Below are 15,009 nucleotides of genomic sequence, written 5' to 3' on the forward strand. Positions count from 1 at the left end.
GTAATAAAATTCAACAAAGTAATGTTTGGGCTTAGATTAAAACAAGAACAACATTCTTTCTACACTGTTGTATTAAAATTCATTTCAATTTGTCAAACGACAAAGAACGTTTTCAAATTCATGTATTTTCCCATTGATAAAACAAAAATATGCCTATGTATTATTAGTCTGAAATCGAAAATAAAAAAATAATTTCATAATGTTATCTATCTAGGCGTTCGTTTTCTAAAATAATATATTCCCTGCCCTCACCGCTGCTATGTTTACGCAGTAGCCATACTTATGATATGTCCATTTCAGCATGAAGCTCCTACTGCTAGCTATCTTCCTGGTGACTCTGGCCTCGGCCCAGAAGTACACGACCAAATATGACAACATTAATCTGGACGAGATTCTGTCCAACAAGAAAGTCCTCAATGGGTACTTGAACTGTGTTATGGATAAGGGAAGGTGTTCTGTTGATGGAAAGGAACTAAAATGTGAGTACGATATTATATTATTTTAACATAGAATATGTAGCTGGAAGTGCTTGATTTAAGAATTTTATTTGGACATTTATTCTCATAACAGACAATAGTCACTTACATGACAACTCATATACTAAAGATACAATTTATCACGTCGAATGAAGAGCTTCAAGGATGAATTAGCAAAGTAGAACTTGGGTGGACTTTCATTTACTTAGGAGAACTGGAATCACTCAAGAGATGGTCTTTTAGTTTTAATTTAAATATTGCCAGGTTGTCCGCAGTTTTTATATTTTGTGTAAGTTTATTATAACCGCAGCGCAGTACTATACTTATGTAGAATTACATTATGAGGGCGTCATGAACTGCGCTTTTGAATTTGATTTATTTTAGTGAATGTAATGTTAGTGTGAATATAGTAATTTAAAATTTTGTAGATTAATAAGCTGGTATTGTATTTAAATAATTCTTTTATATTCATGAGATTACACTGTAGATCTTTCGTGCAGAAGTTAAGTATGGGTTATGAAATGCCATTTAGTAACTTTATTTTGAGCAATTTGAAGATTTGATATTTGAAGTTTGAAGTTGAAGTTTTAGTTGTGACCACCCAAATTTCAATAAGGTAAAGAATTATAGATATAAAGACGAACTTCCCGTTGGCTTGTGTGTGAATGCGTTTAGACACATTCATAATATAGTTATGAAATGATTTATATTTGTTGTCCATGTTAAGTTATTGTCAATATACAATTCAAGGTGGGTTAGGTAAAATTGATCGTGTTTTATGGTAATTTATTTAATATTAAAAATATGATTTATCAACAACAGTAATATATCAGTTAAAAGTGGTTTGATAAGCGTTACGAAATCTTAATATATATAAATCTCCTGTCACGATGTTTGCCCACGATGGACTTCTAAACTACTCAAACCGATTTTAAATTAAATTGGCACACCGTGAGCAGTCTGGTCCAACTTAAGAGATAGGATAGCTTAGATCTTTAATTATAGTCGCAATTTTATTTTATTGCAAATTATTTGTCTATAATTAATTGACAGTCACAATTATCTGTTAACTCCAAAAGATTCTAACAGATGTCGATACTTTTCGACTAGGTTGAGTAAGTAATCAATAGATGGCACTGCTATGGTAAACCGACAAACGTGTCATATAAGCTATAATTCAATATCATGATTACCACGTGTTATTAAGGCTAAAGAATAAATTAAATTTATTTTGTAGTCAACGAAATACCGTGAAATCCAATTATTTCTACTTTTTGAATTTTTGGTGTTAGCATAGCCAACCACGTGTTACTTAGACCGAAGTGTAAATCAAATTCAAATTATAGTGACGATAATACAGTGAAATTATTCTTTCGTGTCACAGTATTAAGACTAACTAAAACCACATTAAGGAGAAACGAAGTTCGCGGGGGCAGCTAGTTATTATAGTATATATACTATATTATTAATATAAATTTAATCCTCAACAGCTCATATAGCAGACGCCCTTCGCACCGGGTGCAAGAGATGTACCGAGTCGCAAAAGCGGGGTACAACCAAGGTTATCAGGCATCTCATCAAGTATGAAAAGGAGGCCTGGGTCAGCCTTCAGAAGAAATACGATCCCACCGGCACTTACGCTAAGAAATATGAGAGAGAACTCAGAGGAATATAGTTTACAAAGGACTTTAGAAAAACTCGTTTAAATTCTCTATAAATCTTAAGACTTGGATAGTTTTTAATATTTTTAGATGTAAATAACTTGATTATAGGCATTTCCGAATCCGCATAGAACTTATATTGCAGTAAAAAACAATCAAGATTATATATTATTGACTGAATTTAAAAAAAATCATCAATAGATATTCTTAACGTACATGGTAATAATAATAATACTTTAAAATTACTAAATAGAAAATTTAAAAAGTTTGATCCCTGAGGCAATAATAAGCGTCAGCGCACTTGAACCAAACGGCCCATGAGTCTGTACTTCAACGAGAACCTATATTACCTATATTGATTGATGTGTGTATGATGCACTTGCAGGTTGCTGTTTTATAAAAATATATAAAATTGTGATAATTAAATAATGTACATTTAAAGCCCGTAAGTTATGTAAAGGGTATGTTACAAATGAGTTATATTGTTAATCTGTTGTGATATTTTTAAATAAAGTCGTTTTAATATTGTTTTGAGGAAAGTTATTAGTTTTATTAAACATAGCGTATTATGCAATTTATCAGACTTCAAACAATAGCAAGGCCAACTGAGAAACTAATTTCAAAGACTTACAAGTCAAGTTCGAAAAAGGAAAATTACCGCGCGGTACCCGTAAACCAAAAACTGAACGTGGCACGGATGGCTGATGATTTGGTCATCAGATGGAGAAATCTAATACCAAGATTTTAGCTTGTACTAATAGTTGATACCATTATTAACACTTTTCGTTAAGGATGTTAATAGTTACATAATTCAATATAACTGTTTCCCTTTTCGTAATACGTGAGTGTGAAGCATTGCTGGGGTAAATATGAAATGTGGCGATGTATGAACACGCGATATTACGTGGAATTTATAACAATTCAATCTTATCTTAATTAGTCCCAGTATATATGCTAACAGAGCTAAAACATATTTATTATTTATATTGGACCGCCAAGTACTGGACAAATACTGTTATGACAATACTTAGACAAAATAAAAAAAATCCTACAACCCTATCATGGTTTCTTGGATTTTCCAAACGTCGTCGTATTAAATAGCTCATAAAATACGAAGGTTTTGGGTTCGACCGCCAGCAAAACAACTATTCGAACTATCGCAGTTTTGATTAATCGGTTGTATCTATTTATGCACCTGTCAATACGGATCAGTTAACAAGTGAGAAAACGTATTGAAGCGACCTAAGCCACCCTGGGTGTGGCTACATTCCTTTATGTAAACGTAAAAGTACAATAGTGGCTGATAAAACAAAGGAAAATGTTATGGTTACTGCTTAAAATATTTGTACAAAGGATTTCTAAAGAAAAAGGAGTGTACAATGCTCTGTAAGCGATCGATTTTGACACAATTATGGTATATCTAACATATATAATAGAATATAACAACGAATGAATGTAAATAAAGTGCTGTTCGTTTGTCTCTATAAAACTCGAGAAGTGCTTGACCGATTTGTCTAATTATGATCTTGATATATATGTGGAAGTTCAGGAAAGATTTAAGCGGTGGGAAACTAGCAATTATAACTTTTTTATATGTTAGATAAGGCAAACAGGCAGGTGGCTCAACTGACGTTAAGTGCGTCTTTTAAAGAAACATACTAAAAACGACAATTAAATTTTCTAATAAATGTAACAAATACAACAATTTTTATTTATTTTGTCTAAAACTTTGCTGTATATAATAAAACGTTTATTTACATTCTTAACTCTAAATAGATAAATATGTATTGCTTGTATATAATAATATGCTGATAAATACTTCCCGTTCCAATAGGTACTGGCCGAGATTTGTTGCGAACTATCTTCCTGTTCTGTTCCGCTTGTAATAACCTCAACAATTTCCTAAAGTATGTCCCAGAATGTGACATTAGCGGTTTAGGAATGCTAGTGGTTAATAAGCTGTTTTTAGATTTAAGTAATGTACGTTTTTATACTGAAATTAATTTATGTATCTGTTGTAAGTTTATAGAACCTTCAACACAAGAGGATTATACTGGCAGAAGGGTAGCGAGCGCCATGCTGGCTTTAAAATGATAATTGGTTGTAGATTATTTTATTTGTGATAAACCAATAAAAACTTCAAAGACCAGCTTCAGGGAAGAGCTTGTCGAATTGTCAATCTCCAACGTAATACTAACCGGCTTGATTATCTCTCTTTACGAAGAAACATTGTGCCTCTATGCGTATTCTACAAAGTGCATTATGGAGAATGTTCTTGTTAGGTTTGATCCTGTCTCGTAACACCGTAAAAGCCGTATTAATGGTCCGCATCACGAAACACTTTCTTTTGCAAACTAGCTAACTGTGTACTCCTGGTGGGGGTCTTTCCTGGAAGATTCGACCTCTAATTGTTTAAAGAAACAGTATACTCCTCCCTCAACGGCCGGCAACGCACCGACTAAAATGAGCATGGGATGACTGCTGTTTTTGGACGTCCCTTAGGGTCGTTTGCCCAAAAAAACCTATACAAAAGAAGGAACAACTTATTTAATCAAAATATTTCTTTTGCTTTTTGAGATATGGTTTAAATTGTTTCTACGTTATTAAAAGTTGAAACAAATTATTCGAAGAGCTTTTAAAGTCACAATTTCATATTACAACGCAAGAAAAACCTCGCCGAACATTTTATTATTAACATATATTTTTGAATACTTCGTGGCATTTAGAGTATAAACATTATTACAATTATTAAATAATTATTAAAAATACAATAACCGTAAAAAAAACAAGAATTTTCACTTCTCTTTGCATAACGTGATAATATATAATTAACTAATAACAAATTATTTTTGTTAGACACACTGCGGTTTCCTACCGGTAAAGTGCTGCACTCTCAGAGATAACTTGGCTTTAAGGCACTCTGCCAGGACAGCGTTATATATATATATATATATATATATATATATATATATATATATATATATATATATATATATAAGGAACTACATAGCCTATGCCTTGAAAACCGTAATAAACTGTTAACACTTATATATATAGAAGATACATAACAATCTATAACTGTATTATTATTTCCATTTTAATGAAACTGCGTGCATCTATTACACATATTAGCTGATTTCTACGTTCGAACTTGTTAGTTTTTGCAAGAAACTTGTTAGTTTCTTGCAAAATTAAATAGGTGTCTTAATTATAATCTACGCCCTTGATTATAGAACAGTAAAAGTGATTTTTGACGATATAGAAGTTACCTAAATGAATAAATATATTTTCTGCGTGTATTCAAATATAGTAACAGCACTCTTCTACCGTTGTATGGCGGTAAACACATAAGCAAACTGGAGAATTTGTTACAGGATACAAGGCGTTTATAATAAACAATGCAATTATAATAATGGCGAAAGTGGAAAGATTAATAATAATAAAAAGAGAAAGCACCAGAAGAAAACTGCATATCTAATAAACATCTAATAGGAACGTCTGATGTTGTCACACTTTGACAAAGTTGTTCAACGATATTTTGATCACAGAATATATTTCTCATTATTGGACTTTATCGACTATAATATTAAATACACATAATGTCCAATATTTACAAGATATCCTCAAAGGTACTGTTAGATCGTATAACAAAAATTCTTAACGAAAATCCTCTATATCAAAAGTATAGTTAAGTAAATACTCCATAGAAAAAGGAGTCAACGTTTCTCGGTAGTACAACGAAATTCTAAATAACAGCAACTTACCTAATTGAACAAGCTCTAAACATCTACTAATTATATTTAAAAATCTACTTTTAATTGTAAGAGCATAGATAGGAATTCCATTTAAGAGCTGCAAATAACTTGAATATTATCAGAAAAAAGGTCGTTTTATGAAAAGAGTCGTCACAAATACGCCTAAGTTCCACTAATACATTCATTGAAACTTGTACGTAATTAGATATCCAGTTTATAATGACCTCCGGGTCTAGCTTTACAGGAGTAGTTGTGAAAGGCTATGAGTGGATGATGGGTCAGAGTTAATTGGACATTGGTTACAAAGACTGGAAGCATTCGAACAGAACAATGCCTGAGTCAACGATTTTTTAGTATAATTGGATGACGGTCAACAGTTAATTAATCAATTAGCAAAATTCTCAAGTTTAGAAGTTTTAAAAGAGGAATTCTGCTTAAACGCCTTTTAAAAATTAAGAGTATTGAAAATATACGGCAATCAACGTGAGGTTAAGAACGAAATTGACGTCTAACCCATGATCCATGTGGTGGACCCATGATCGAGGTGTTAAAAAATTGTTACGAAATTTACTATTAAGTTTGTAATGTAAGAGCTGGAAGTACGAATAAGATATTTCTGTTTAAATAGTGCAGTTCGGATACAGTTTTTAGAATCTACAAATTATATTTATTTATTTAGTACATACAGAGTATGTCAATACGATAATGTCGAAAATAATATATAATACGATATATAACATTATACACAATATCGCTACTGTGAAATCACTCTGCGGACATATAAATACAGTGTAATAAACTCCATGAACAATCTCTCGATTTAACGACGATCTCTCTAAAGCGTCGAAAACAATTGGCTTTGGTTGGATTAGTTTGTTTGCATACAATTATACAATATACATAGCATTACACCCACTCTCCCACCCAAGATAAGGCAAAAATAAGGTACTTTTTAAGTTGCTAAAAGTAGTAAAAACTGCGCAACTGTGTACGATCTTTTGTCGCTTTATTATCCTACCCCGCAATAAACTCGTCGACTGTCGGCATCATGCATACGAACTTTCTAAGTAATTCGTTATTTTTTTTACAAATTGGGATTATTTGCACGTTTAGACTGTTGTTGACCATGACGTCAGTAGGAGTCATATATACGTTACCGTATTCTTAGTTCCTCACCAACTTTCAAACTGTAAACATGGCTAGTAAAAGAAAAACAGACGTCAGACAAAAATAACAGACTATACACAATAGCATTCAAATAAGATTCGTTTGTAGGTACATCATTACTAACACTAGTCTGAATTATTTTTTTTATTTTTCTAATTCAGATTTTTCTTCTCTCCATTTAACAACAACTCTCTATAACGCCATAAAATGCAGAGACCGTTCAGTGTCCTTATATAGAGTTTACGCTGTTTGTTAATACTGTCGAACAGCATTCAGTAGGCGCAACGTCTTTGTTAACAGGGATCTGTGCAATAGACTGTTTCTGACCGTTGGTATAGTAACCTTGGCCTTTGCCGTCGCACATATCCCATGGGTCTAAAGCACCCGAGGTCTTGCAGTACACTTGGGTTGCACACTACCCCCAGCAAGACTTTCAGTACATAGTAGATTACTTAATAGGGAACACTGCCACAAATTCACGAGAATAAGCTAATACAATTTTATAGCAAAAGTAACAAACGCATAGAAAACAGATATCCATTAGTTACACGCAAAAATGTAATTAACTAAAATAAACCATTTAGCCGACAATTTATGCTAATAGTATGCGAACATTATGAATTGTGCTTCACTAAACTTAAAATAGGTCACTCACAATACAGCACAATGTTTTATATTTTAAATTCATATCAAACCCATGTTATATAAATTATTATGGTTTGCTACTGGTGTTATAATATAAAATTAAATTAAAAATAATTCATTTCTGTATCTATTTCATGGTCTAGGCAAGTAAGTCAGCCTACTGTGACTGACACACGACGTTTCCCATTCGTTCGAATGTTAAATGCGCTCATAGAAGGAAACTCCATTGTCGCACGCTGAAACCACTTCGGACGTTTTTTTTAAATAAAATAATTAATATAATATTATTATATAAATAAAGTTTTATTATATATATATATATAATACGTATTTCAGAATAGGTATTTTTTTCTCTATTTTGTTAGTGTAATTTTTATCAAGTAGTTTTTTTGTAAATTTTGTGTTCACCGTAATTGTCATGTATTTAGTCACCTAAAAAATAGCGTGAATATTATGTGGTGTACCTTAATAAATAACCAAATATTATGACCTGTTTTCATTACATTAATGAAACGAGACCACTGCCAAAGCCGAATAAGCTGGATAATGCGAATGCTTTGAATTTGTGTCGATATTGGGAACGTTTGGTCGCAGGTTCGGTTAATCAGAACTTAATGGCATATAAATATATAATTCATTGCTTTGTTCCCAATTAATCCCGTGAATACAAGTACCGTAAATAAGAATTATATTGTCCACTATAATAAATTTATAGAGACCATTTCAGGAAGATGTTGTGTTGGTCTAGTAGTTTTTCCAGGCGATGCTCATGGCATGACATGACAATGGTCTTTCTATGTGTGCATTAAAAACTCGTACGGTGAAGGAAAACACCGTAGACAAAACGGCATGCTATAGACCCATAAAAGAATACTGATGGATGACCTACTTGTCTATTAAGAAAAATAAATAATCACGAACGAAACTTATACAGAAATCTGAGGCTCCAATCTAGACGGTTCTAGCGCCACTGTTTTTTACTTCAAAAATACTGATAAAGAAAGAAGAATTGAAGAACATCGCGCAACGACCCCTCTCGATCCCTCCAGTGCCAACAATTCGATGTAAACCGTTGTATATATATAATTATAAACAAATTTAGTTTTTTAGAGGATACGAAGAATATATAGTTACTTCAAACTGGAATAATAAATGGTCAATGTAGAATCAACATTCAGTTACAATGTTACATTGGCTCATATATTATTTACGCTAATACCAATATAGTTGACCTATACGTCCTTTTGTTAGCTCAGTTTGCACAATTGTTTAACTTTCAATCGCGAACTGCAAATAGAAACAAGGTTCTCATTGTATTAAAATGTAAACAATTTAGATAATTGAAATGATTTCCACAAAAACTGGTAAAAAATATCAATAGATATTCATTTGTTTTTAAATAACCCTTCGATATCAAATAAAAAAAAGTAACATAAATTATTAGGGATGCAACAGACCTATCTCTAACAATCAATCTCTTTCAGGCAATTCTTGTAAGGAAACATACCATATGCCATAAAACTACAGGCAACAATGAAAAATTATACAATAACCAAAAATCCTAGAGAATACAGAATATTTAAAATACAAGTTAAGTAATCTATAGCTATAGATTTTTTCGTCTATACCTCGTACTCGAGTATTATCTAAATGCGCCTGCTATAAATTTCATAGCAAAATTCTTCATCCGAATAAAGGCACTAGCACGAACTAATTTGATATTAGTTGATGCGGAATGAACGAAAATGAAGGCGAATGGCCGGTAAAGAATTCCACTTACACATCCAATTTAATGATAATACAAAATGAATGTGGTCAGAATTTCATGCTTTATTAATATCTAGGCTGTGTGACGGTTGCATAGGAAATACTATATTTATCATCTAAGTTTTAGGAAATAAATATTATGACAGTATCTGGTCAATATATTCGTGAAGAATTGTTGAAAGTACAAAAAATATAAACGATTTTAAATCAAATAGTGACTTTCAGCACGATGATACTTGAAACAGAACTAATCTAAGCGTAGCAGGCTCCAGAAGATAAAAAACTCCTTGTATGGACTGCATTTGTTTTTACGAAAAAGTACAAGGCGAAATTAGAGAATTATCACTTATAAAGTCAAAACTCTTGTTAAACGTAATTTAATTATTAAAGCTTTTTTATGAATTTGCCGATTATTTAACTGATCCTAATCCCTAATCGATTTGATCCAGTACAAAAAAATTGTGTGACTCAAAACTTGGCGAATAAAAAGAGTGTCAGTGTTTATTTCCAGTTCTTGCCCGTACTAGGCCCTCGACCCACGACCTTGTAGTAAATGTAAATTTAGAATCAATTTAACATATTTTCTGTTGATGTTCATACGTATACTTGGTTATACTATATAAAAAAGTTGTTTTATGCGCACTTTAAATAATTATATTTTCTTCCATGGGTACTCGCGCGCTTTCAGTACATACAGGAGGTAAAATTTACCAGTGTATTCAGTAAAACCAGTGATAAACTACATCTATTATGTGTCACATAACTATCCCTCGATAAAATGGTATGTGCTGGTTCGGCTATCGCGTGGCAGTTTTTGCTGCGCACCACTACTGTGGAAGCAGCTGCCCCCACTGAAATATATACGAACCAGTTCGACTTGAGGGTCCTTCGAGAAAAGAGAGTACATTTTTTTTAAAAGATCGGCAACGGACTTGCAACGTGGCAATGTGAGTGTTCATGGGCGGCGGTATCTCTTAACATCAGGTGAGCCTCCTGCCCGTTTACCTCCTATTACATAACAAACTAAAAAATATGTAGCAAAAGAAGGAATCCAAAATCGTTCAAACCTATGTCCTACTCCAAGCACCAGATCCTTTTCCACTGTACCGTACTTTGTGCGCACGCGAAACCAGAGCGTAATTCAACTACTTATGCTTAGACCACTACGCCGGTACACCATCTTCTATTTCCGGTTCGTGTGACAAAGTCAAAATTGACACTAGTCATCCTCCTTTGACACTGATTTATATATCAATGGCGCTACAACCTTTTTTGGTCTGGGCCTCAGAATATGTGTCTGTTTCATGATCATTTGTTAATGGAATAGGCAAGTAGGTGATCAGCCTTCTGTGCCTGACGCACGCTGTCGACTTTTTGGGTCTAAGACAAGCCGTTTCCTCACGCTATTTTCCTTCACCGTTCGAGCTAATGTTATGCGCACATAGAAATAAAATCCATTGGTGCACAGCCGGGGATCGAACCTACGATCTCAGGGATGAGAGTCGCATGCTGAAGCCACTAAGCCAACACTGCTCACACTTGACACTGATTTAGCGCAAACAATATATTGTTTGATGTGTTGCCATATCTATTGCCGCGAATTTCTTTTTTTCATTATTGCGCTTGATTAATTAAATTAATAAATCCAAACTAGCAATTCTGTAATTATTTCGCGATTAGATAAAGTAGTCTTAAAAGTAAGTTATGTAAATTTGTATTATATTGCTGATTATAAGTGATCATAAAACAAAAATCAATAAATATTGTTAAAAGCTTTCTTTAAAGGCGAAAGCTAATATTACTTCCTTCTATAAAATGTCTCATCAATTATTATTAATACTCGTCTTTGAGTAATGACAGTTCCGAACTCTAGCCAAAGGAACATCCCAAAGGTGCAACTTCCGAAACTCTAAAATATACTAAATTAATTGTGTTGAAGAGACTAATAAAAAATTAAAAGCCTTAAACTTTTCGTCACAAAGATGAAATAAATGTTTTCTATAATTCAAAATCTCAAAGTATCATGTTTAGAAATGTATGGTATTACCCAATCGTTTTTAGAAATTCAAAATAATTTATTCATATAGGTAACACAATGTAGACTTTTATACTTAAAAAAGAGAAATGTATATGAAATATTTCTAATTTTACATTTACTGCCAGTTCTCAAATCAAGGCCGTAGAACGGAAGAGAAGAACTGGCAATAAACTCTCAACCACTCTTTTTAATCTCCAAAGATTAAATAGAAGATTCTTTACACACAAAAATCGGTTAAGCAATCAAATTGGACGACCAGAAAATCATTATTATTATAGGAATAACTTAATCTCTACGGACGGGACGCTCACCAGATTTTATTAATTAAATATTAGTCCAGCGATAGCCGCTCGTGCTCGTCGAAGGACTAATATATTTCAACGAGCCAAGCAAGCAAAAGCAGTGTTGGTCCAGTGGCTTGAACGTGCGTTACATTTTCAGTAGAGCGTTTTGAATCACGCTTGTTAACACTCGCTCGTAGGGTGAACAATGTCAGTAAGAGAGATTACCAATTAGCCTATTAGTATTTTATTAATGACAGAATTCTGTGGCAAAGAACTAGAGTTATCGGCAGTCGTTTTAATTTAAATAAATCATTTAATAGAAATTATTTATGTCTAAGTCTAGTTACCTAATTGGAAACATCGCTGACAAGACATCAAATCAAAGAGAAAACTAACAACGTACCCCATTAAAAGTTAGTATTAACTTTTGCTGTTTCGATTCAGCTTTTCATAATCAATCCCCTTTGATACAATTTTTATAATTGAAAACAAACAAAACAAGGATTATTGTAGATCCTACAACTATCAGTTTGACATATAGACACAAACATACATGTGTTTTTTTTACGAATACAGGGACTTTGTCATATGTTTTACGAACAATTTTGACGCTTCTTATTACAATTACGTGTACCCTGTAATTTTAATCAAAATGAAGAAGTATTTAATTAAAATTTTCTCCCAAAATAACAAATAGAACATACAAAAAAGACTATTTATGCGACAATTGGGATCATAAGAATTTATGAAACTTTTACATAAACACTCACCTTCATGTATTTTATTGGCCCTGCCAGCATTTTTAAACACAAATTATAGATAACATATTAAAATAGTCCACTTATCTATTATAGAAAACTAACAAAAGTCGCAGATATTGCAAAAACACACCGTCCACTCACGCGCACCGTTCAAATGGACCGTGTTGAATGTATGCCACGCATCTATCTCTTTTCATGTGTATTAGGATCGTAATTGCATCTCTTTCGAATAAGCAGTAAAAGATTCTGCATTGAAAATAGAGCATCGTATCTTGGTGCTTTTAATGAAAGTGGTTCGGATTATGTTTAATAACAATAACCATTTCTTGAGAATTTATGTAAAATTGATTTACAAAGAAAAATGTTTAAGTTTTTTTTTCAAACCTGTCAAAAATGTATCCAGTTCTGGTGCACAACTTAGGAAACCTTCGTGGTCATGAGCGGAATCGGTGATTTTTCAAAACATTGATATGAATTTAAATGATTTTATTGTCGAAAGATCATCGTAGTACTAAGAGAAAATGAGGTTCATCCCTTATTTAAAGTTTGAAGTGTACTCAGTTGTTTCTATTCTCTAGTTACGGTTAGGTAATTAGCATTTCCGGAGAAGCCTTGAACTCGAGGCTTTTACTGAAGGACGTATGCAATATGTACATTGTTGCCCCTTAGGGATCTTGTTTTATCACATTGTTGAAAACTGTTTGCACGACATTGTCGAAGCGAAAGCTGTCCAAAACCTTCATTATATTTATTTATTTATATAATCATACATATGTGCATATGAATTACATTTATTTATATTATTTTCTACTTGAAGTAACGCTATTAAAAATACTTGCAAAAGACAAAAGTAGAAAGATCAGAAGCACGCTGGAGTATCTCCTCTTTGTTGTTGACATTCCCAAGATTCGGTCTGCACGATTTGGTTCCCCATTTAAAGCGAAAGATTGAATATCCATGCCTTCTTAGACAGTATAACTATATCAAGAGGCGGAAAATCGGCACCTCCTGGACAGGCGTGTTCTCCAATATCTCACTGATCTGTTGCGATGGCCGCCATGAGTCGTGGTCATCAAACACAGCTTCAAGAATTACTACGTGGTTAAGGGTTTAATTCTAAAATAGCTTTAAAGTACCCCTTTGTAAGAATGCTTTTAATATTTATTTTTGTTCAATGAGTTTGTTTTTGTTTCATGATAACGAAAGCATTCGATTTGAGACTTGGACATACTCCCTGTAATCTCTCATTAAGGCGCATAACTACAGTTGTTTCTGAAACAGCAATTTCGTAATTCTACATCTGACAACTATATATAATAACAAACAATTACACCAAAATATATAGCCGAATATGGAATACATAATATTTACAAAACAGTTAAAACATTTACAAAAGAAGAAAAAAACAATATAATTAATTCAGTACATTTAACTAAGAAATACCTCATTCGACTGTGATGTGTGATTGTGTAAAAGTGGAAAAAAAAGTTGCCGAAGAATTGTAACACAAAAATAGTGTGAGGAAAAACTGTCAAACTAAAGGCAAAAAAGATTCCACCAAGAGACTACTTAAAGTTAAAGATACTCTTAACTAGATAACGTATTCATTCATCGTACACAAATACCTCATAAATGTTTTGTCTGTGATTAGGGAATGTTCCCAAAATTGCTTTCTGATGTATCTTGTACTATTTATTTTAATGGCAACCTACTGTTTAGTTATGTCCACGTATTACACTTAATTATAATAAATAATTTATCTCCGAAAGTCAAATCCCATCTGGAATTGGAAGGCCACGGTCACCTTACGGAATCGACCTTTTAAATGAATGACGAATACCAATAAAACAAAACGGCATCGCTTTTATCGTTTCTACTTATTATTTATACAAAACTTTTTGAGCCAGATTGATAATGTAGCCGATATGATCTAATGGCACACTAATTTCTATTTATCATTTGTTTACATTGGTAAATGAGATTTTGTATACTTCCAAATTGACGCTAGAAGTATTAAATGATTAAGTAGCATATTAAAGTATTTTCTCGATTTGTTCTTCGAGTAATACTAATTTAAAAAAAAAAACTATATACTTGTGTGTATTCTAGTGTGGTATTTTCTCTCTGTATTTGTTCATGTGTCTTAAGAATTAATATCAATTAAAAAAGACGATTGACATATATTTCTTCAACATGTGTTTTGAAGAAAAGTGGATCAGTGCTCCTTGCACTGGAAGTTACTCGTGTGGGAGGCCAAGACACTTTTTGGGTCGCGGAGACAGCGGAGTAAGTGTGACAGTGGTTTTGATAGACGTTTACAGTTAAGAGGATTGTTTTGTAATAGGTTAAACGAAGGAATGAACCGATTGAATTATACAATGACCAAAACATATGTTAGCGAGAGTAATGTATAGTATTAATATATGTATGTATTCAATTTCAATGTAAGAATTTA

General features: G+C 32.7%; 2 protein-coding genes across 14 annotated transcripts in view; one reads left to right on the plus strand and one right to left on the minus strand.

Moving 5' to 3' along the window:
* The window catches only part of LOC123712866 (transient receptor potential cation channel trpm), a 159,701-nt gene that overhangs the window by 91,200 nt on the left and 53,492 nt on the right, over positions 1–15,009 (minus strand). The window lies entirely within an intron of this gene.
* Positions 302–2,151, plus strand: LOC123712797 (ejaculatory bulb-specific protein 3-like). The gene is made up of 2 exons (XM_045666066.1): positions 302–479; positions 1,967–2,151. Exons 1-2 carry the CDS (start codon positions 302–304, stop codon positions 2,149–2,151), a joined length of 363 nt encoding a protein of 120 aa, XP_045522022.1.

The sequence above is a fragment of the Pieris brassicae genome, chromosome 8 (assembly GCF_905147105.1).
Source record: "Pieris brassicae chromosome 8, ilPieBrab1.1, whole genome shotgun sequence".
Taxonomy (NCBI): domain Eukaryota; kingdom Metazoa; phylum Arthropoda; class Insecta; order Lepidoptera; family Pieridae; genus Pieris; species Pieris brassicae.

Bases quoted from the DNA above. Each gene is read 5' to 3' on its own strand.
- LOC123712797 (XM_045666066.1), top strand. From the start codon at position 302: ATGAAGCTCCTACTGCTAGCTATCTTCCTGGTGACTCTGGCCTCGGCC. The intron at 480-1,966 runs GTGAGTACGATA...AATCCTCAACAG, and splicing joins TGATGGAAAGGAACTAAAAT to CTCATATAGCAGACGCCCTT.